Source organism: Brachyhypopomus gauderio, chromosome 15 (assembly GCF_052324685.1).
Source record: "Brachyhypopomus gauderio isolate BG-103 chromosome 15, BGAUD_0.2, whole genome shotgun sequence".
Taxonomy (NCBI): Eukaryota; Metazoa; Chordata; class Actinopteri; order Gymnotiformes; family Hypopomidae; genus Brachyhypopomus; species Brachyhypopomus gauderio.
Window position 1 is genome coordinate 13,566,248 of NC_135225.1, and position 24,207 is coordinate 13,590,454.

At 42.0% G+C, this 24,207-nt stretch overlaps 2 protein-coding genes across 4 annotated transcripts; both read right to left on the reverse strand.

Annotated features, from left to right (window-relative positions):
* Positions 1–3,174: 3,174 nt before the first annotated feature.
* Positions 3,175–20,817, reverse strand: dnaaf9 (dynein axonemal assembly factor 9). Of its 2 annotated transcripts, none has more exons than XM_076975667.1 (37): positions 20,521–20,817; positions 19,248–19,327; positions 16,697–16,813; positions 16,359–16,483; positions 14,837–14,933; positions 14,652–14,758; positions 14,490–14,567; positions 14,304–14,405; positions 14,102–14,157; positions 13,743–13,878; positions 13,572–13,653; positions 13,068–13,104; positions 12,894–12,978; positions 12,541–12,617; positions 12,335–12,379; positions 12,201–12,246; positions 11,926–12,037; positions 10,687–10,757; positions 10,393–10,443; positions 10,185–10,275; positions 9,989–10,092; positions 9,664–9,810; positions 9,427–9,512; positions 9,212–9,313; positions 8,986–9,106; positions 7,713–7,801; positions 7,442–7,576; positions 7,214–7,339; positions 7,050–7,087; positions 6,838–6,973; positions 6,643–6,729; positions 6,450–6,556; positions 5,934–6,008; positions 4,692–4,867; positions 3,602–3,667; positions 3,424–3,517; positions 3,175–3,312 (listed from the first exon to the last, which is right to left on the reverse strand). In XM_076975667.1, the coding sequence occupies exons 1-37, from the start codon at positions 20,571–20,573 to the stop codon at positions 3,209–3,211; spliced, it is 3,441 nt and encodes a 1,146-aa protein (XP_076831782.1). In that variant the 5' UTR covers positions 20,574–20,817; the 3' UTR covers positions 3,175–3,208. The 2 variants fall into 2 exon arrangements, with proteins under 2 accessions (XP_076831782.1, XP_076831783.1); XM_076975668.1 differs by lacking the exon at positions 20,521–20,817 and adding an exon at positions 19,723–20,505.
* Positions 20,818–21,429: 612 nt separating this feature from the next.
* Positions 21,430–23,995, reverse strand: cfd (complement factor D (adipsin)). 2 transcript variants are annotated; one of them, XM_076975669.1, is made up of 5 exons: positions 23,759–23,995; positions 22,682–22,829; positions 22,308–22,446; positions 21,934–22,191; positions 21,430–21,802 (listed from the first exon to the last, which is right to left on the reverse strand). In XM_076975669.1, the coding sequence occupies exons 1-5, from the start codon at positions 23,823–23,825 to the stop codon at positions 21,653–21,655; spliced, it is 762 nt and encodes a 253-aa protein (XP_076831784.1). In that variant the 5' UTR covers positions 23,826–23,995; the 3' UTR covers positions 21,430–21,652. The 2 variants fall into 2 exon arrangements, with proteins under 2 accessions (XP_076831784.1, XP_076831785.1); XM_076975670.1 differs by having other exon boundaries at positions 22,682–22,826; positions 23,759–23,958.
* Between the last annotated feature and the right edge of the window lie 212 nt (positions 23,996–24,207).

The window sequence follows — 24,207 nt, forward strand, 5'->3', positions numbered from 1 at the left end:
CTGATAATGAGGTAAAGTCTTATAACCTTTTGTTTCAGACCGAAAGTAGGGAAATAAGTAATAAATTACTGTCAAGACGGCATGAGTGTTCGGCTCTGTGCAAACAATATATTGCCCATTCTGTTTTTGCGCAGTTCATGAAACTGGTCTTGTTCCTAACCAAACATCTTCAGCAGTAATAAAAATCTTTTAGCCCTTTAGATTCTGTTTTCCTAATGGAGCCCCTCTCCACACCTGCAATCAACTCAACAAGGGTGATAACTATTTAAGTCATCTGTCATATTTATTTGAAAACAGCTCTGTGCTAGTACAGTGAAATCTGCTCTGTTCCAATGAACACCAGATACAAGTCTCGTATGGACCTATCAGACTTCAGCAATGAGCAACAGACTTTAAGGAGCCCCTAAACAGATGGGGATTAAATGCTTTGGTTAGGAACAAACCTTCAGTATCTACAGCAAATTTCACATATTGCTGCATATTATTATTGGTCCACTAGAGTATTTGATAACCCCCACTCCCCAAAAAATAAATAAATAAATAAATAATTTTTTAAAAGTGCATGGGATATAAGAATTGCCATTTTGGAACACAAATGCCAATCTTTGATTTACAAATAAAATAATATCCCTTTAATCCAAACTATAAAGCCTCAAATCTACATCACAGGATAATTCTCTCTTAAACACCAAACTCCGTTTTAGTCCTCTAACCTCAGCTCAATAGGGACAGTGGCCAGGGGACCATCCAGCAGGCAGCAGTGGGGACAGCCTGGAGGGCCTCATTGGGGTCCAACCTTCAAAAAAGTCAATAAGGAAGACCCCACTGCAAAATCTGTATCTATCCACCCCACGATTAGGTAAGAACATCAATACAGGCCCTTTACAGAAAATTAAACTCAAGCTCTGCTCAACACTTTGTCTCCTTTTGATCAGCTGCCCTCCAGCGCCCCCTGCTGCCCACCAGCGTGCCCCCCGGCCCTTCACATATAAGACAAAGACTGCTTCTCCTTTCACCAACACTGGTGCTCCATCCTGCCTGGCCACGCACCTGTTCCTCTCAGCCAAGGCCCTGCGGTGACAACGGCCCCTCAGACCTGTTATGCATACAGGAGTTCAACATGACCCCATATTTCAGCTTTTTTTCCTTTTTATCTTTTGACTTAAAATTATCCGCCTTACAAAAATACAATTTTCTTCTCTAGGTAATTCAGTTTTGTTCAGATATGCAAAATAGACAGTTTTTTTTCTTTGTAGTACCAGCTTGGTGAAAGGCATTTCTGTTGGTATAAATAGACCTTAGTAAGACATCTTAACACATGCAGACTGTATGAACGCTACTTTGAACTACAGTTAGCCCTAAACACTTTTAAGGACAGCAGCTCTGGTAATGAAAGCGCTCTGATAATGTGTGTTCATGGTATGGCAGAGCCTGCATTGGGTTCTGTCACTCAATGGCATAAGCTTGGCTGGCTTTTCTCTGTAGTTTAGAGTGGACACGCATACTCACAGCGCATTGTCCTTTCAGGGTTTACCATAAGAGGGCATGTGCTATCTTGGGCCAAACTGCATTTGCCCATTAACAAGATACAATGTGACAAGTCTCCATGAGAATGGCTGTCGGTTTACCCTATTCTGCATCTCTATAGCAACATTGATGACATTGAGTAACACTGCTCTCTAGCATATAAATGACCACAGCAACTGTGACATACTCTTATACTGCATATGGCTTGGTGAGAGATGCCATCTCGTACAGTGTGCTCAAACGTATACAGAATTCTACTACTGAACTTTTTATACTTCCAAGCCAGAGAAGGGCAGCTGTGTCTCGGATGCTTTGGAGGCACATATTTTCTCCTTTTCACTTTAAAACACTTAATTAGCATCACACTTTTAGTTTCTTAACTTTTAGTTTTATATTCATCTCACAGGGCCAAGGTCAGATGAGAGTCTGTGAGGCAGTGACACCGCTGCCCCCCTGCTGTGCATATTTAGTTAGACACACATGCGTAGAGAACAGATTACAAGCAAAGAGGTAAATCTGCCTGTAAACAGCATGACACGATAACTGCACTTCGACAGACTCTGATAAACACACAACCCCATTTCTGCTAGAGGAGATTATTACATGACCTTACCCAACCCACCAAAGCCTCTGCTAACACACATCAGCCTTAGATATTAATGACTTTGATGAGAAGGTAGAAGGAAGGAAGACCTTCATCCAAGCAGGAGGGCTAGCGGACCCTACTGCTACACGACCTCTACAACTACACAAAGTCAGCGTGAGCAGGAACACCCTGCTGAAAACCCAGATCTGTGACCACTGCCCGATACCCTAAGCCCTCCATCTCCCACCCTGTGTGGAATGACGTCTGGATTTGTATTTGCAACACTTGCTTTAATCACCACTTCAGAGTGGCTGCAAGCCACTGGACACCTCAGTGCTATAGCAGATGAGAGATAATCACCTAAGATCTAAGCTGGAGTTCACAGACTGACAGACCATCATGTTTCCCCATCTGGACTTCCCTGGACGTGAGCATCAGAGCATCAGGTTTGGTCCTGTTGACTCTATTATAAGCTGCAGGAGCTCCTCTCATGTATATTAGCTCTACATGTAATACAAGAGATGTCTGTACAGAGATGTCTTGAACCTACCAAATTCTGTGTTTAAGGTTTGTTTTTTTTGTCCCTGCAAAACTCCGAAACATGCAGAGGTAGGAAAAAATGCAGAGGAAAGGAGAAATGTGAAGAGCAAAATAATAACTTCCAAAAGGTATCACATCAAAAAGACCATCACAAGCTGTTTTAGATCATTCTAGCACCATGCTGCCTTTGGGGAACTGGACCAAGGTTAATCAATGCAGCATATTGCCTTCATTAACGCCTCTATAAACACAGGAACACATATATGGCTTAGGGCCAATGTGTCTCAGGAGATATCTGTTTACACAGAGAATGGTGGTGACCTGGGTGAAGATCTTACATCTGTCATAATCAGGTGGTTCAGTGGTTTTGAGTAGTTGAGGATGAGATGGCCAACCCTTCCCTTGTTCAGTGTCTTGCTTTTAGGGTGTCGTCCCCTTTGACATCATGTGAATGGTAAAGTGAACAACAGATAGAGTGGCATACATTAGTGGTCTTGAGATGCCCCACCCACCCACCCACACCCCGATCCCTGTGAACTTGTGAGAGGGAGGGCTCTAGTCAAAGAGATCAGCGCTTATGCGCAGGTCCACATCTCTGTTAAAACGCTCAATCTCTTCATTGGCTTCCTGAAGATACTCCTCTATGAACTGATCCATCACTGCACACATTGATGTAAGGAAACAATGGGCAGACAAACTTCCCAGTTCTGACATCACAGCTGAAAACAGAGAACATTTCTACAGGGAGAAACACTTTCACTGAAGGATACGAGGGTGGAAATACAGCTTTTCTCCAAAGAAACTGACAAACTGGTGGCCATTATAGAAGTAACCAGCAGGGAGTGGTTCCAAGTGCCTCTTTACCTGTAAACAGGTTAGTGCACAATTCTGTCCTTTGACCTTATCAGTTGTTTGAGTATGTGTATTAAGCATTTATGCATTACTTACATGGATATTTTTGATTTCCTGTGGTGAGAGAGTCCTCTTAGTCTTTCTTACTTTCTTTGTCGCTTTCTGAGAAAAAACAGGAGCGTCAGTGTGGTCAATGTGTGAATGCAGATGACAATATGCCTTTCATTGAAATGAGTATTTGTTCATAAACCCTCTAAGGTACTAGACTAGTTTTTTCTGTTTTTGCTTTGCACTCTGGTACTCTGGATAACTACCAATAACTAAAAAGCAACTAGACAAATTAACCATCTTAAATTTTCAACACAGCGATAAATATGACAGTTTGACTTAAGCTGACACAGTCAGTACCGGTATGAAATGTGCTACCCGCACACATTACCAGATGCTGAGTATGTTCCCTGGTGAGACACTGTCAGGGCTGTAACCATTTTCAGTTCCTAACAGTTCCTAAAAACAGTTCCTAAAATTCTCCTATATGTTCCAAGTTTAGGTGAGCGTTCTACACAACTATGAACAATAACTGGGATGCATACATGCAAAGCTACAACATGACTGGTCTTAAAAATGGATTAAGATGCAGCAATAGCAATCATTGGTTTATGCTTCCAGTAAAATTTGGCTGAGTACTCTAACATAATTGTGGATTATTCTTGCCACTTGTAGACTTCAGACGTTTCAGGGTAAGTGAACCATTGCTACTGGCATATATGTTCACCACAGTGCCAGGTACAGAGGTGTACCCGAAGCTGTTCTTGTCAACTAGGGTCAAACATCCATTAGATTACAGGTAACTGGAGCTAGCCTTATCGCTATCAAGCACAACAGGAAGGATTTTCAGTCATTTTTTGGGTAAGAACATTAAAATACCTCATTTAAAAGCAACCCAAGAACATGGTGTCGGTAAACTGTTTTAATACTTTCAGCTGAAACTGACATTTTCTTAAACAAATACTGTTTAGGTAGGCTGTGGAACCAATAATTTGACAAGCAAAGCAATATTTTGACAAATAAACCCTTCAAACCAATTTAAATTATTTTACATAAATTTACATATGGTCTTTCGATACTCAAAAAGAAACTGTCCAACAACATGGCTTGCCTTTTACATGTATTTATGTGAAAGTACCTCTTTAGCACATCGCCTGAGCCAGGTCTTCAGCCCTTCCTGTGTTAGCCCCACCCCATGGATGATCAGGTAACAGGGGTGTGCAGTTGTAGCACTAGGAGGGAATCCCTGATCAGGGGCTACAGTCACAGTGCCACTGACACAATCACAGCTCACATCCATCAACCTGTCACAGTCTGTTCACAAGCACAAACACACACACCAAATAGAGTAAAAAAATGTGCACACAACATTTTTTTAGATCCAACATTGACATGCCATACGAAACCACATTTAACGCATTATCAGACGGGATGTGCTGAACACAGCTATGTCTAACACAGCTATGTGTAACACAGCTATGTCTAACACAGCTATGTCTAACACAGCTATGTGTAACACAGCTATGTCTAACACAGCTATGTCTAACACAGCTATGTCTAACACAGCTATGTGTAACACAGCTATGTCTAACACAGCTATGTCTAACACAGCTATGTCTAACACAGCGTGCTTGCAATCACACATCCCAATCTCACTACTCTTGCCACAGTATGAAGTACAACAAGCAGGAATTCAAACTAGAATAACAAAAAATTTAATTATAATACAGTGCATTATAATATACATTAAATGACAACAAGGGTCTGACAGACATTGTACTAAATACCAAAAATCATAAATACTTAATACAGAACACTGATGAGTTACAGTGATAACTGAGCATCACAGATGGCATTAGAACCTCACGAGGTTTTATCAGGTGATAAAGGTCTACCTCTAACTTTAAATGGTGCTGAAGCTCAGAATAACACTACTAAACAGTATCCCACTCTAAACAGCCATTCGAATCACTGCAATCTAGTCTGTCCATGCAACTACACCACAGAGAAGGCACAAGAAACAAATACACAAAGGCTTAAGGACCCCCTTGAAACAACGGGTGAGAAAAATGAGTGAAAACAGAAGAGAAGAGAGATGAGTGGAGCAGGCCACAGCACTCGGAGGATTGAGAGGGAAGGTCCTACCGTCCAGAGTCAGCCCAGAGGGCCCCTGCCTACCACTTTCCAAAGGAAAGTCACATATTTACCACAGACACACATTTAAAACAGACAAAGCCATACCAAGAGACATCCTGGGTAGAGTAATACATGTTAAGAAATGTGCGACATGTTGGCATTAAATATATCACTGATATGTTTAGTGTGGAGAGTAAAAGACGGCAGTAAGGGAACAGGCATGTGAGGCATTCAGGCACAGTACCTGAGAAGAGCACTCTGCCCCTGAGGTGATAGATGTTTCCTGTGAAGGGGTTGCCTCGGAGAGAACACTTCAACGCTACGAAGGGGGGGGGGGCAGACTGTGTGTTACACCACAGTGCAGTGTTACCTTTCATCATTATGCTTGTTATACCATTACATTACACCAACGCATAATTAACATTCAGTTCAGATTACAGGTTTTATTTTGTTTCTACAAATCTGGAGGAAAGAACTTTTCTGAAGAATCTCCCTCACATACACACTCAATCACCTTTACAGCACACACACATTTGTTCACACAAACACCTATGGATCCTCACATCCACACTAACTTGTTCACACTTACCCCTAATATACACGCATAACCCAACATGTACACTCTCACTTGTGTGCATGCATGCACACGCACACACACACGCACATAGCATCTTCCAGTTATGACTGCAGCACACACTCATGCACACACTAATATAAGCCTCACACCCAGTGTCACTCAATCTCACCCTCACTCACTCACCTTTGCAGTGTTGCAGGAATAAGATTCTCTCTAGTGGACGGCTGAACTGCACACAGTGTCGTGACACAGAAACTGATCCACAGCCTGACACAAACCTGCCTTCCCACCTACAGCACAGCATTGATAGATATGTCACGAACAATCACACAACAACAACGCGCGCAGGAACGGCAAGAGGGAGCGAGGGGCTCACCAGCCAGGATACAGCAGGTATCGGGCTCGGATCATCTGAGGCTGGGAGAAACCGCTGTCACTCAGAATCAGACGCATATCTTCAGCCCTGTGACCCAAACACGATGGACAAACACGCGTCAGCAGGAAACACTGCCGTGTTGATGCCACTGGAAGAAGTACGAGCTGGCCAAGCGGGACAGCCACGCTGGCTGACCTGGACACGGCGCCTCTCTCGGCCAGGATCAACGCAGCGCTGGGGTTGGCTGAGCGGATCAGCTGCTGCATGTGTTTGAGCAGAGGGTGTTTCTGCTCTGCCGTCAGCCCCGTGAATACCACGTTGTTCACTGCACCTGCACGCCACGGACAGGTCAACTCAAACGCTAAACAGACAAGCACACTTCAATGCAGCAATCTCGTGGGCCTTACCATGACTGCACTGCTCCAGGAGTTTGGGGAAGAGAAACCTGGAAAAACAAAGCGGACTCATTTGAGAGAAGCTCGCTCACAAGGCTTTAGGACGTCTTGTAATAAAGTGACACTGGTAAATGGTGCTTTCAGAGCTATTAGTGTCTGCATTTTGGGAGTCTTACCTGTGCTCCATGAAGGAGGTTTGCGGATTCACGCAGGCTGTAACAGCACCTACACTCATGTTGCTCTGAACTCGTGGGTCTGGATGAGACACGACAGCTTGCACCACATCCAAAACATCAGTGTACCTATATCAGACAAACAGATTTACATACACTCACACATCTTAATCTTTATCAAGATAAAGAAGTTACGTGCCGTGTTTGTGTGCGTGTCTCAGTGTTTCTTACCCTGGCGTGGGTATTAACACTCTTGTTGTGTTTAGATGTGGCATGTTCTGTCTGACCACAAGATTGCTCAAGAACTGCTGGAGGTGTGGTATACACAGATCTTCTGATTCCTGGGAAGGGTGGTACACCTCCCATCTGTCAACCAATCAACACTCAGTATTAAAAAAAGGTCGGGAAAAAAAGATGATGTCCAGCGAATCTGGAAACGTGGACTCCCACAGAAAGAACCTGCAGTGTGTGTTAGCATGATTATGAATTTCATTTCACTCACTTGCCACACTCCTGATTCACCTCCACCAAGAAATCACACAGACTCTCTTTATGGCTGCCCGGCAAGCCTGCAATGATGTAAAGGATCACCTACATAAACACAGAAAGGCAAGTTTATTTGTAAAAGGCTTTTCATACACAATGGCAATGCAAATTGCTTTACATCAGATATAGAAGTATAAGCCACTTCTGAGATTAAAAGGGGAATGTACTGTATTGCCTAAAGTTAGAGGTGCAGAGACTCTAATATCCTCTGACAACTGGTTCCATTTAAAAACAGCATAATAGCCAAGCACTGTACACATGCTCAGTTTTGACCTTAGGTAGGACTAACTAACTAGTACCTAATGATCTGAGAGTCCTGTCCACCTCATAACACTGCAGCATATCAGAAAAATATGCTGGTCGTATAATTAAAGGACCAGTAATAATACCTTAAAGTCGACTCTGTAATTTACTGCTAGCCAGCATACTGACTTAAGAATGTTCTGTTCTTTTGATCCTAGTGAGTAATTGAGCAGATAAATTTTGAATCACCTGAATCAGTTTTATTGTCTTTTTTGGAAGTCATTACAATAATCAACCCTGCTAGAGATAAAAGTATGGATCTCTAGATCTGGTTTTGTCAGGAGATCTCTGATCTTGTTGATGTTCTTCTGATAAAATGTTAATTTATTAACTGATTAGCATTGCAACTGTGTAATTACCTTAGAGTGACCCCAGAACCATCAGTAGGCTAAATTCCTGAAATTTGTCTAGAGAAATATTTAAGTAATTAAATAATTTAAGTAATTTGCTTGGAAACTATTTTCTCCATGATTCTCCCAATGGGTCTGTAAGGTTGCAAGTACACTTAAGATACCTCATTACATCAATTACAATTTCATGACTAATAGCACTAAACCAGGACATTTTCATAACTTTATGTGGTGACGGAGAGGTCACAGGTCATTGGTGGAAAAAGACTTAGTAATGGCTTGCCTGATATCAAGAATTCTAGCGCTAAAAACAGAATGCAAACTCATTATGTTGATCAGTTGAATTCAGGGTCTTTTGCATTTGCAAATTTGTTACTTTGTCAACTGTTGCAAAGAGTATTTCGCTATTGTTATTGATAGCAGTGCTGAAGAAAAGGATATGCTTTGCATATTATTGAATTGCAATAATGCAGCCTATCTGAGTATGTGTTTGTGAATAGCACACACACCATAAACATAATGCTCATACAACTTGTTATATATGGATACCCATAGTCTAAAAACACGCTTACTGACCTGCTGCTGTGGTTCAGGAGGAACTGGTTTGGGGTGTATGTTTGGGAAAAGAGCTGCCAGGTGGTCACTGCAAACAGATTCCTCACAAACGCTACTGCTGACAGCAAAGTGCTTCAGGAATCTTAATAAGAGAACACACACAGCATCATCCACACAGCTGAGGTAACACCAACTCAACATGGAGGAACCGCAGCTGGGAGTGGTCCTGCGAGCAGCACTGTGCTACCTGTCCATGTCTGGCAGGCCTGGATAAGTGGTGGTCAGACGGGCTCTGGGATTTGCTCTGGTTGAATCACACATCTCATCAATCTTCAGTAATCGGGAGTGCCTGCCAGGATTAAAAGAGTCACGTACAAAAACCTCCCAAAGCTGAGGGTCAAAGAGTGGATGAGAAGGCGGTGAAGAAGAGCGCTACTCTCGGCCAGCGCCAGACTCACTCACATGCTCTTCTGCTCCAGGCTCAGCTGGGTGTGGCTCACGTGCTGCACCCGGAGCCCAGAACCAGGCTCACTCCAAACCTGCAGGACCTGAGTCCACCACAACTCATTTACATACAACACACAATCTCAGCATCTTCAGGAAAACACTAAACAGTAGGGTCACCACACGTATGTGTGTGTGTGTGTGTGTGTGTGTGTGTGTGTGTGTGTGTGTGTGTGTGTGTGTGTGTGCGTGCACCTTGGAGTAGAAGGCTTTGTAGCCCTTGCTTTTGGGCATGAGAGTGATAGCCAAGCAGCGATCAGGGCTGTGCAGCGGGAAGGGGAGGTGTGGCAGCAGAGCGCTCTCGTACTCTATGAACAGCACTGCTGCAGCAGACAGGGAGTCCTGCAACACCGACATTCACACAGCATGAACCTCTGTCTAAACACATTCTTCACACAGCAGTGCCAGTGTACTTCTAGGGCTTGCCATGCCAATTAGAATACTGAAGATTTATAACATCATGTAGCTGGTCAGTAAATACGTTGGTAAAATGAGAGTACCACACTGAGAGGACACTGACCCCATCACGGAGTTTGATGGTGCTGATGTGGTTCTTGGAGAGAGTGATGGTGCCATAATGAGGATGAACAAACAGTAATCCCTCAGAGAAAAACACCAGCTTCCCTGAAACACAACATCCCAAAAGACAGTACAGACGTGTAAGACCGTGCCCGCAGAAAGCACTGCACACGTGCATGAAAGGTAGTGATAAAAACCTTCTTCAGGGGTGGACAGAAGACTGCTGGAGAACATCTGGGCTGAATCTTTTGTTGTTAGCGGAACACCCAAACAAGTGCCATTCTCCTCCTACTCCCTCGCACAAGTTGGAGAAAATAAAAGCCAGAGAACAGATAATGAACCTCTTAAGTGTGTGGACCAACCCTGCAAAGACACGGTTGGACTAAGCACTACAGGATATGTCACCTTCAGCAGACGCAGGGCTCGCTCAGACAATCTCACATCAGACTCATCCACCTACGAACGATGAAGAGAATATCACTTCATCAGGCAAGTTGTCCCAAATTAATAAAATCAAAGTAGTGTATGTTGAAACTGCCATACCTAAAACTAGGCTTCAAATATACAAGGCCCACATACAGTTGTACATGCAACTTTCTATTCCTGTACAAGTTCTGACTTCATTGGTATATTACCAATATACAAATTCAAAACCCATAACTTGTCAACACTCATAACACCACATGAGAAACAACATACCAGCCAACAGACATGGCGTGGGATTGAAGAGGTAAGCACAGTGAAAGAGCTGTCTGTGGAGAGAGCGCCATCTGCAGGACAAAACACATTTTACAGTATCATACTGAGGGGTGAAAGAGCTCCATCTGCAGGGCAAGACACACATTAAACTGAACTGCCAACGAAGATAACCTATGCATTTGGGTATAGACCTTACACTCTGCCATGAGTGCATGCACACACACACGAAAGTATCTGTTAGTTTTTCAAATTTTACATTATATGTCACAACTCTTTTTAGTAAAAAAGATTATTTTTACATTTATAAAATATATACAGCTACCACCTAACAAATTATGCATTGCTAATTTACAACAAACTCATTATTAAACATTTATTAATCTACATGAAAAAACACACTAATGGATACAGAATATGTATGTATATATAATGCTGGGCGATAAAACGATATTGATATGTTTTGCGATCAATTTGTCCTCGACTATGATAAGCTTGGGCAGTAGAATTCAATAAACATTTGTTTCCATTTCCCACCTTAAAAAGCTTTACTAATTCAGAGCTGTTCTATGTAATGAGATACTGTACACCTCAACTCTTGTTTGTAGTTAAATACATAGTGTGTTATTCCCTTAGTCTTACCAGGTTATGTTTAGTCTATTTTTTGGAATAGTTTTGAGACATGTTGCATCATTTACCCGTGATAAAATCACATCACTTTATATCATGGGTAAGCTAAATGCTCTTTAAATGCAGGTATTAAAAAAGGTATTTACACAGAAACCAATGCTTAAAAACCAGAGGTGTCAATTCCAGGTTCAGAAAGTAAAAGTCCTCACCAGGATTTTGCTCAGGCTTCCTGGATTGTGTTGATCCCACTAATTTTACCTGGATTGCACTAATTAGAAAATCTAGCAAGCTTGAGCAAAATCCTGGTGAGGATTTTTACTTTCTGAACCTGGAATTGACACCTCTGTTAAAAACCCTGATAAGAAATCCCATTTTAACACATTGTAGTTTCTATCTAAATACCTAGATAGGGGACATAATTAATAAAGCTGCTACATTTATATATATTTACAACTTTAAGTATTGTTCAACGTAATGAGAAACTATATAACACAACTGTTGTTTATGGCTAAAAACCTGTGTATAATAATTAGCCAGAAACACTGGATTTGCAGTGTTTCTGAATTTGCAGTGCTCTAAAAGCATGAAGTGAATAACAAAGAGAAATCTCACCTCTCTCTTGAATGTAGATGCTAGACTCAAGAAAGGACTCTGAGAAAACTACAGATCCCAGGTCTTCTCCCCCCCACTGAAGATCTGGAATATCATACACCACCATAGAGGCCTGAGAAGAGTCCAAGAACCGCACATTACCCATCAACACTGTCAGGACGATGAGAGTACACAGTACACAGCCTTGATGACAAATTATCAATGTCAGAGAAACGGGAACTTTTACTGTGAAATATTTGAAATGCTTTCAAATGTTGTACAGATGTAGTACTTACAGTTTTCACCAGAAAACGACTTTGCTCATCACTGAGAGGGATAACTCTGAGAGGAGGAAAGAAAGGAGATTTTAAAACTTGTGGTAAATAGAAGTATAACTGTGCATTTTACATACAAGGGAGAGGAGACCCACCTGCCCTCCTCATTTACAGCTTGGATGCTGAACACTGCTTTGGACCTGAATTACAGCACAAAGCCACAGTCAGCACAGCCTCCTTAAAACAGGCTGCATAGGTAAGGACCAGCTGGTATGTACTAAATATCGAATGAAACTTAAAACTTGAAAACTTAAAACCATGTGGTAATTTAAGTGATTATGAGAGGGAGTCAGAGTCAGACCTGAGAGCACTCCTGTATTGAAGCAAACCAAATCTGTCCAAGGTCAACTGAAATGTTTGCTCTGCTACATCTCTTGCCTAGGAAACAAACAGCCATGTCCTACATTTGATGAACAACTTAAACATGTTACATGGCCATAAACTCAAACATACTCTAGTAAATTCTATTTTATCAGTTTTTGGTTTACGGGATATCTTTCACCTAACAAATCTAACAGTTTACATCTATACAGTATGGTCTGTTTGTTGCCATAATAAACCATATCCCTGTCCCATAAACTGAGCATTAAATGAACTTGGAGAGCTCATCCTGGCTCTTAGTCTATGGAAGTAATGGTATAGAGGATAACGTACCTTGCTAGTGCTGGAGTTGATGGAGAAGCATTTTATTCCTGCCAGCACAGACTGAACTGCAGCAGAGTAGATCTGAGAAAGCAGCCTGCAAAAGAGCGAATTTAGTAGTAACTCCACTGGAGTCAGTCCAATCTAGAACCAACTCACACATAGCAACACTGCCTGAACACTTACAGGAGTTCAGTCTTCATCTGCTGGGTGTTATCATGCTCTGAACCAGGAAGGTGAGTGAGGGGGAGAGAGTAACAGAGAGAGAGAGACATACGGTTAGTATATGATGCTCTGAATCAGGAGTCTAGATCTGCTTTTCCACAAGCACACAGACTGTGCCTGCATCCTAGGCTCTGTGCACGGTTGGCACAGCGCTGTACACCTAAAAATCTCTGGAATAGGGCAGAAGTAGAAAAGGGCAAGGAGCTGCTTAACTTTATGTCTGGCAGCAAGTCTTCATTTACCCACTGTTTATGTTTCTTATTATTTGTAGTATTTATTTTTCAAAGCAAAACAACTTGGAGGTGTCAACACCATGCTGTGGTGCGTGTCTGCTGAGGCATCGGCTGTGACCATGTAATGGAAATGGGCGGGGGCAGAGCGGGAGGGCGTAGCCAGAGCATGCTGAGCATCAGCCCCCTGCTAGAGGCTTTACTTTATACACCTGTGCCCACCACACAAACTTACCCAAGTATGGGACATGAGTGCTGCCAAAGAAATATGTCCGTGCACATGCCAGTGGGCCTTTGGGAGCTACACACTGAAGCAGCTGAAAGCAGAGAGGGAAGCAGGGAAATGGTGAGCTCTTCCGCCCTGTGATTGGCTGCAGGCTTTGTGTGCGTCCAGGGCATGTCTTACCATGTGCTTGGCAGCGCCGCCCCGAGCCCCGGTGTTGCGGACCTGATGGGCCTCAGAGGGGAAGGTGTAGCAGTAGTTGTTCAGATCCTCTTTGGAGGAGTGACTCCCAAACAGCACGAACGGCTGTCGGCTTTTACTGACACACACACACACACACACACACACACACACACACACACACACACACACACACACACACACACACACACACACACACACACACACACACACACACACACACACACACACACACACACACACACACACACACACACACACACACACAAATGTTTGAGATCTCTCTTCATGCTCTGCACAAGACTGACAATAAATTAGAAAATACATATTCTAGCAAGTACCTGCTATCTGTAATGTTGCTCGATATCAGGCCATGGGAGTAATACGTTCTGAATGGCTTCAAGAAAGAGAAATGAAAATGAGTGAGACAAAGTTAATAATTTAACATATATAATTCTATAATGGACATTTCTATACATATTCAGCAACAGTGGGGCTAAAGATAACAGTCAGACATTTCCATATGGATGTGCAGGTGTGTACCTCAGCGGTCTGAGCCTCTGATAGCTCCTGCATGGACAGTGCACTCTCGATGCGCATACTGGAGAACAAGCAGCTCCACTGCCTCTCAAACAAAGGCAGGTCCTGCAACAACAGTCCCTCGTCTCATTTCTCGTGTAAGCTGGCATTTGTGTACATTGGATAATTAGGTAGAGATGCATGCTTTACCTCACTGAGCAGACAGTCCAAAGACACTGGGTCCAGTCTGGAGTAGGTCTGCCAAAGCTGCTCGCTCACATCAGTCAGCTACAGACAGATCACATTTCTGATCAGTAAAAACACATGATTTCTCTACAGATAACAGTCACAAGCCCTCCTCCAGCTCTGTACCTTGTATTTCATGGTGAAAAACCCCCCAGCTCCAATGCCGTCCAAAGCAAACGCTTGAATAATGGGCCACTTCTCCAGCATGAACACATCAAACTTCTGCACATGGCCTGAGGAGAACAACATTCAGAACTCCAGTAACGTGAGAAAAGCACGCTTCCACTGCATGAAGGACTGGCCGCTCTTACTGCGGGAGCTGTAGGGGATTCCAACACAGCTGCAGTCCTCAACCATCGACACAAAGCTGGAGATTTTAAACTCTTCTGCTGCTTCTTCGTCCTCATACTACGACAGAGAGAAAGTCAGAAGAATGTCTCACATGAGCACCTTCTACAATCTTTTTACCATCTGCACAGATTCAGTCAAAATGTCAGCCCAATATTTTCATTAACATAAGACAAACACAATTTTAAAAAATGTATTTAATATGTTCTAAATATTCAAATCACAAAACTAAATGAATGGTGACCATGAAACCAGTACATGAAAAATGATCACATTTCCCAGAATAAGCTTAAATCTGCTTAAATAAGCTTAAATCTGGCCCGCAATTCAATTACATTTTTTATGCTTAATTTTTAGATTTTATTTTAACTTGTCTTTGTGGGTTTCTTTTTTTTTTGGCTTACGGGTTGCATGGTGCAAGTCAAAATAAACAAGAAACCCAGTGCACTCGTAGGCTGCACGTCTCACCATTCCCAGCAAAAACATTGTTAGCCAAAATGTCTCTTTCAAAACTTTCAAGAAATAAAAGAAAGGTTGACCTGGAGCACAGACAGTTTCAAGAGAGGTGGACGATCGATTATTTATTTGTGGAGTTCAACGTGACCATTTGTCTGATATGCAAGGAGAAAGTTGCCGTGCTTAAAGAATACAACCTTAGGCGTCATTATACAACCAAAAACGCAGAGCAGTATTTAGGTATGAAGGAGAGGATAGGGAGACACGAGTCGCTCAGCTTTGAAAATATCTTTCCTTGCAGTAAAACTATTTCCAGCGAGCATAAAGAGAAAGTGATGCTGCAGTTAAGGTAAGCTATGTGGTGAGTGAGCTCATCACCAGAGCTGGGAAGTATTTGAATGTATTGTGGCGTGGTCCGGTGTGGAAAGGAGAGACAGTAGCAGATCCATTGTCAGCATAACACGGTTCTTTCATTAAATGCCTCAATAGCATAATTACGTAAAAGAGCCGTGATCACAGAGAACAAACTCAAACAACACCCGAAACATGAGAGAATGACATGAATGAGATGACAACACACACAAATGGCAGGGAATAATCATGTCTGTACAACTGCATAAAACAACACGGGGCAACTTAAACTAATAACACACAATCACAACATAATCAATAATTACACAACATAACCATAACAAACACAGGGCAATACCGGAGCCACGAGGGCTCATGGGTAGCTAGCTTCATCCCTCATAGGACCGACGCTACAGCATGTAGCCTTTTTGAATTACTGTATGTGTACATAGTTTTTATATATTAAAATAGTTGTTTTCCCCTTTTCCCACTGCTGTTTGTCACGATCCTTTAATCTGGCCCCTCATCGAAAACACAGCCTGGTTAGTGACCCCCAGGTAATTTGAGTTTGAGACCCCTGATCTATGCAATATAAATGTTGGTGCACTGACATACAGCATGTGCCAAACAGGCAGCAGTTCCTTATGGTCTGTAGTGAGCAGTGTAGCAGATAATCACCTCCGCCTCTGTCATACAGTGCAGATGCAGATTCCTCCAGTGGGAAACATAGGGCAGCAGGAATGGGTAATTGACTGGGTTGCAGTACAGGTGCACGCTCTCTGCCTTTATCATGATGATCACATCTGGGGACAAGCACACAAAGGTCCACAGGATAGCAGCAAGCTATACACCCACCACAGCTTTACGGAGTCAGAGGAAAGAACTTCTTTAACAAGGTCTCTGGCAGAATTGCCTGATAAGCACAGCATGCTTTAGCAGAGACAAGGAAAAGTGTGCTCAACCTGTGGGTTAGACTAAGAGTAGAATGTGATAAACAGTAGGATGTTGGGCCATACCATCCAGCACCTCTTCAGGGAAGTCCTCAGGGATCTGTTCCTGGTCATGTTTATATAACCCAAAGAAGAGGTAGCTGGCCAACTCACTGCAGCCCTCGTTATATCGGCTGTCGATTCCTAAGAAGTCCACACACCACAAACCAACATGAAACAAGATCAGAGACTTACAGTACAAGTTAATTCTTACAAAACAATGTGTTTGCTTTCTTTACTTACATAGGAAGTGACCTCATTTCACTATCATTGAAAGGACTTTAAATTAGTTCTGATACTGTAACCTTTTTCTTTTTTTGCATGATTTTGTACATTTGGCATATAGACAACCATTACTCAACACTGCTGCATCTAAATCATCCGGAAAACAAAATACTCCTTAGCTGAATCCAAAATGCCATACTTGCTTCCTATTCAGTACGCCAAAGCAGTACGAGATAACAGGTAGTATGTCCGAGATTATGAAAAGTGCCCAGTCGCCTACTGAAAGAACGCACTGCACTGAAATCTACTACTACTGCTTAAGTACGGCATTTCGGATTCAGCCCTTGTCACAGGGTGGAGGCCCCATGCTGGCTGCCTCCCTCAACAGTGGTAGTGTTTGTCTTTTCTTGTCTCCGCCCCTCAGCAGGTTGTTAGCCATTTGTGTGTGTGTGTGTGTATATATATTGTGTGTATATGCGTTTCAACCAGCACATTGCTGGTTATTGTTTAATGTCACGGGTTTTGTTTGAGCACATTTTATGTTATTAAATTCATACTGCACGAGACTTGCGTTTTTCGCTTGCTTTATTCTGTACGTTCTCCACCCATTACAGAATAACCAGCCATTTTGGAAGGCTTGTGGGGTCCTGGTCCATTAAGATGGCCAAGGGTTCATTAATAATACGGTGAGCTTGGGCCCTGGTCATTTGAGCCCTTGCCAAGGGCAGGAGCTCCCCCGAGATAGGTGGCTGGCTTGGGTGGAGGACAACCACCCTCCGGAGGAGTAGCCTGCACACACATGGTAAAAAGGGGTAGTGGCCACTAGGCTTTTGGGGTGTGAGAGTCCTATGGCTGACTGGGGCGTGATTGTCGCCTGTGTGACACCCCTATTTATAAAAATCATTTAAAAATATGAGAACACAAACTGGTTTACAAATTGCTCTGATGATCAATGATGATCAACCATCAATCAAGGGATACCTAGTGCACTTTTATAACATGGGTTAATGCAGTTGAATCAGAGAGCACAAATTACAAAAATATTAAGAAAATTGTAGTCACATTTAATTCTAAACTAATATATTGTTCAATTTCCTCTAAATATAAGGAATGTTTTGATGTGTGCAACAGTTGCAGGAAAGAAATCAGTGTGGAGAAACAAGTGCTTTTATTTTAAATGGGGCTATCCAGAGAAATAAATGTGCAACAGGTAAAGATTGGTAAATGGAGACAAAACATATACACAACTATACAATAAACAATGTCTGATTGACCAGGTTGGAATCAGAAGGCTACAATACAATGCTCAGCACACTAGCAAGGTTTTGGTCAGAAATACCTCGCAAAGCGGAAATGAAAGCCACAACATAAATGTATGTGAGTAAGTTAAATACAGGGAAGCATGATTAGTACTCGTGAGAACTAGACCTCGGAGTGATGTAATACATAGGAGTCTGGGAGTTGCAGTGGTGGTGCACCTGGGCAGGAGGCAGCATAACAGGTGCAATGGGGGGTGGGTGGGTGTGTGTGTGTGTGTGTGTGTATACATATTTATTTGGGGACCAGTGGAATGTTGTGTTACAAACTAATTCAGTCCAAGAATTTCCCGTCAGGTAGCCATATGTCCATAACAGGATTAATGTAAACATCAGAAAACTCTAATTTATTTGACAACAGGGATATACTGATATGACCCAGTAGGGTTTTCCAATAGCATATGTCTCTAACTTGCAGTGGCAAGAATAAGAAAACATTCCATTCAAAATGTGCCACCCAATATTAATTAACTTTATTGTTCTGTTTAAATTGTCTTATATATAGACACACAGCTAGACATACAGACAAACAGAATAGGACAAATAAAACAGGACAAACAGAAAATTAGATGGGCCTATTTATTGATGATGTTTATTTCTGAAGCCTGCTGAATTGATTAATGAATAAAATGTCCTATATAAATAAATTGGCCTTGTTTTGTCTCCTCTATAGTAGCATATTGAGACATGGGCATGTGTTTACTAGTAACCAACTTTAGCAGAAATATCACTGTTGTACAGTACCATGTCAACAAGTCAACTTTAGCATAGAGCAAACATCACTATCATTCTGAATTTGATCGAAGAATATTGTGTACACTGTAATATTGTTAACGTCTGTATAATGTTGTAGCATTAATAGAACAAAGTCAATACAGCCAGGGCAGTCGGATCTTATTTATTTATAATACGAAGCATACAGTCTACACTCACAGATGACTTAGGATTAGGTACAACCACAGTCAGATAAAACTCTCTTAGTGTAACTGTCAGCTCATTGTCTTTATGAATAGAATAAGATGGCAGGCTGCACTCACCGAGTGAGCAGAGGATGCAATCTGGAACACTGTTCCCACTATCCTTCAGCAGAGCCTGGACTTGCCGAATGCGTGAACAGCTGTAAGCATTGCACAGCACACTACTGTATTTCCTTAATACAGCACAGCCAACAATACACTGTATACATCATAATACAGTAAATTCATCACTTGGAAAAACCATGTTGCCATTCAGTGACAAATGCATATGCCTATTATTTGAGCAGCAAACCATTATATAACAAAAATATATATATGCATACTACATGAAGATGACCTGAATCAGCTTTTTAAAATTACTTCATTTGTAATCGTATATTAAAATATTACTTCATTGATCATCTATATATCTATAGTAATAAACATATACGGGCCTCTCTGAATGATCTGAAAACACCCACAATAATTAAAGGAGCAGGGCTTGAGAACACGTTTCAACATGAAACCCCATTAACTACTCCCCAAATGTGCTCACCGTTGGCCTGATATATCAGACATTTGTGAAAATTAAGTGATTCCCATCACCTGCGCTGGACTTCTGCAGTAATTCTTGGATGTCTAGCAATAAAATCACTCGACACGTAGTATTAAAACAGTATTAAGGTAGTATTTATTGTATAGCTCCAAAATAAAATAAATATTGTTGTTATATATAATATAAATATTGTTATATACAATATAAATATAATGTTAGCGAGATAGCTAGCTCTGTTAGCTAACTAATGTTTACTCTGACGACAGGCAGCAAATAGGTTAACCAACTAGTTAGCTAGGTTAACCTAACTGGATTACTACCATAGCTGGCGAGTCAATGTGCTAACTAGTTAACCTAATTAGCCATGGTAGCTATTACCTCTGGACTCAATTGATACTAAATGAAGGATTGACGCAGCTAGCTTAGCCAAAACATACACTATGATTTTTATGATAGCGCGTAAAAGCGTCTAATTTGGTGAAGATGCATCCCTGACATTTAGACAGTGGTTGGCTTGCTATTATCTATCTACATTTTTAGCATATTTGGCACGTTGCATTAACAAACTAGCGGACGACTAACACGTATTTTCATATTACTGTCCATTTGGCAGCTCGAGATTTAACTGTAACGCTTAATAACTGACAAGACAAACGGACACGACGGTGTTGTTAGCTAGTGAGCTAGCTGGCGCTCCAGCAGCGCAGTGTCGCTACGGTAACCGTCGTCTGACTTAAAACAAAACACGTCGTTGTATACGGCTATTCAGATGAAAATGAGAAAATTAAAACTAATCACCTGACTGCTGAATCGACAAAAGACCTTCCGTTCGTAATGTTTAGACCGGCCATATTTACGATAATGTCATCGAAGAGTGGGATTTGAACGATAATGTGCCGTTATTTTTCAGCCACGAACATCCTCCTCGTCAACAATCCCAGCTGGTTTAGAGTAACAGACAGGGGAGTGTAGTAACCGCCTGTACCATTTCTCCAAAGAGGGTATACCCGTTTCTAGCTAAGACGATAAATTTGAGTACCTGAAAAAATATTGCCTTGCCAGAAAGAGCAATTTGTTGTAGGAGGCTTAATGCGTAATTAAAAAAATCTCTACATTTACATATATTCCATGGAAGAAGAAAATGTTATGGGGCGGTTCCTATTCCTCCTTACCAAAATGGGAAGTTACACATTCCTTCTTACAATATGTAATGCAATGTCTTGTAACAATGTCATATAATCAGTAATGTTTGAACGGACTGTGTTTGAAACGTAGAATGTGGTTTATGCAAATCAAAGTCATGTATACTTTACAACGTTTGTGATTGATGGCCATTTGAATTATTAAACGTAGATAGGGTTTTGGAAGTCAGAGCAAGCCAGTGGTCACGTTTAAACTACACGTGTAGAAATATTTGGCTGCATGCCACAGTTTGTATCGGTACTTTGCGTGTTACGTTCTCTTGTTTCCTATTTAAATATTCTGAGCGCTGTTTGTTCACTATGTATAGTCTTCGTGTTGGTTCCTTGACCATGGACTGTATAAACGACCCTTATTTTGGATTTGCTCATAATGAATCTTTCGCTTCTCTGTTACTTTGTTATTTCCTTTAAGACTCCTCAAGAGCTTAGAAGAATCAGATATTGCAACGCATACTTGAGTCCTCTAAGGAACTGGGGCGATTGGATAGACATTCCACAGAGTATATATAATTGCACATTTGTAAACATTTATTTTAATAAACGTTGTGGCCCAGTTCACAAGAGCAACAACCAACAAAAGCCAACTAGTGATACATCTGAGAAAGAAGCAATACAGAAACCAGCATTAAAATTCATTCTAGAAAGGTACTTTTAAGTCGCCATGCAAGCAAGAATAGTTGAGGGATACAGTATGAAATCGGCTCATTTTGGTCTTGTCTGTTCACATGCTACTGGGTCATGGTACTGGTGATCCAGGCATCATAGTGTGATATGATGGTGTAGAGGCCAGGCTTCTTTTTGGAACCACATCTCTTAGCTCCATTTGAGGTTATCCCCACAGCAATGCCCTTATAGAGCAGGGGACCCCCAGAGTCACCCTGTGAGAACAGCAGATAAGAAGCAAAATGTGAAACCACAGGATTTGTCCACTTACGTGTTTGTGCACAACCTGTACATGTTCATAAGCAACAGAACGTGTTTGGGTGTTATGACTGAGATGGGAACCTACATCACAGGTATCCATGCGAGGTCTTGCAGCACAGATCATGTTGCTGGTGAACTTTGCCCCATAGTAGTCGCTTCGCCCACATAAGTATCTCTCAATAACATCCACGGTCACCTCGTGCAGTGTGTCTGGTCGTTTGCCTATAAAGTTGGATCCCCAGCCGGCGGTATCCACGGTATCCCCCTCCTTAGGGTCACTCCCCCCTGCTCGCTGGTAGTCCAGTGGCTTCACTGCATCACTCTCTGTGACTGCCTGATTTAGCTGTCAATTATGGACGACATCATATGCCTATGTTGTGTTATAGGGTACAGCACACAATTCAAGGTGCACTTATCTCTTACCACTCTGGTTAATTCCCTAATCCACACATGTCTTACCTTGACCAGGGCAATGTCATTATCAAAATCCTCTTGGTTGAAAGCAGGATGCTTATAAACGGCTGCAATGTCAAATGTTTGTTTGGTGTCCTCTGCCTGAGACAGAGAATGAGCACCCAAGACTACCTTAAAGGTCGGGCTGCAGAAACAAGGAAGGCACACAATCAGGACGATCCTCGCACTCTGACCTGCAGATGGATTTACCGCTGCTGGCTGGTGAATCTCATTTAAAGGCTGACTGAACATCACACCAATGGTGGCCTAGTACCTTTTACTACATCAGTTCTCATGATACTGCTTCTCCGCCATTGAAAAAGCATCACTATGACATATTTGGCTTATTAGTGAAGCGGAGGCTCGATTGCAAAATGTACTTGTCCTTGAAGCAGTGCGCTGCAGTCATGAGCCACTGATTGGAGATCAGGAAGGCGCCGCACTCGTGTTTGCCCTGCAGCTGGAGGGAGGCCATGTACCAGCGGGAGTGGGCCACTGCTTCTTTACCCCCCGTGATGCAGTCGCCTTCTCAGACACAACGGAGAACAACACGCTTCAATTCAAGCACCAACTGCAAAATTACCTTGTGCAAAATATGGAGAAAATGTGGAATTAGTAGTAAAAGCAAAACCTTGTGGGAAGCGGGGTCTGTGTGGCATTTTTATGTTGGGCTTTCTGTTGAGACTTTCTCTTGCATATTTTATGCGTTTTGATGGCATGCCACACCCACAGGTGACTAGTGTTGAGCCTTATTCACCATGTAAACTGCATATTGTTATATTGTAACTCTTTCCCTTCATAATTCTGTTGTGTTTGCAGTTGTCGGTCATTGACGTCATGTTAGCTTTCTTTGGTTGCAGTTAGTGCACACACCTTTGACTTTGTTTCTTTCGTTAAAGTACTGCATTTACTTCCTTCATTTTTTTTCCTTCACATTTTTGAGCACAGGAATGTTGCACTTGCAGGGCACATCCAATATAAACACTTGCTAACAGCTCAGTCATATTAGATGTATAGTTACGTGACAGACTGTATAGTGTATGACCACCCACATTGAAACAGTTTCTTAGAAACTCCTAATCACCTATAACTACATCGTATGGATACATTCTATAGGTTCATATAAACGTTTGCCTTTTGTCCATCCTCAGGTTAGTTTCAGATCACAGGACCCAGTATTTTTTTTTGCTGTTGGATGAGTCGACACGGTTATGAAACTGACATACTGGTGGTGTATGTATACTGGTGTATACTGGTTATACACATGTCAATATGAAAGTACCCAGGCCACCGTTCCTGTTGCCCGAACTCAATGTGCATAACAATATTTGAACTATAGCTGATATTTGAACTATAGCTGATAGCTGAGATTCTCACTGATGTTTTCCAATAAAATATTTCTAATACATATTTTTTTTCATATATAGTATTTTATGTAAGTCATGTTTGATACTTACCAGGCAGTAATGATGCATAGAGAAGAGCAGAAGCAATGAGAACTCTTAGAGAATCCATGATGAACATCTGCTCTCCACCGTAGAGATCCAGAGGGTTACAGCGTACACTCTTACCTTTATATAGTCTGCAGATGCGTGCAGTGGACTGCCTCACTTTCCAGAAAACACTGATTTCTTGGAACAGCGTCTCTCACTCCTCCCCCATGCAGGAGGTGCATGGTGAGGACTCGCTTCTTCCTTGCTCCCTTCCCAAATGAATCCACATCTATCTGCTCCATTTTTAAATTCCAGCTGTTTTCAGTATGAATATATATATGAGAGCATACAGCAGGAGAGATAATGAGAGAGAAAGAGGACGAGAATGTTATAGAGACAGAAAAAGAGAGAGAGGGAGTTTGTGTGTGTGTTTGTGTGTGTGTGTGTGTGCGTGTGTGCGTGTGTGTGTGTGT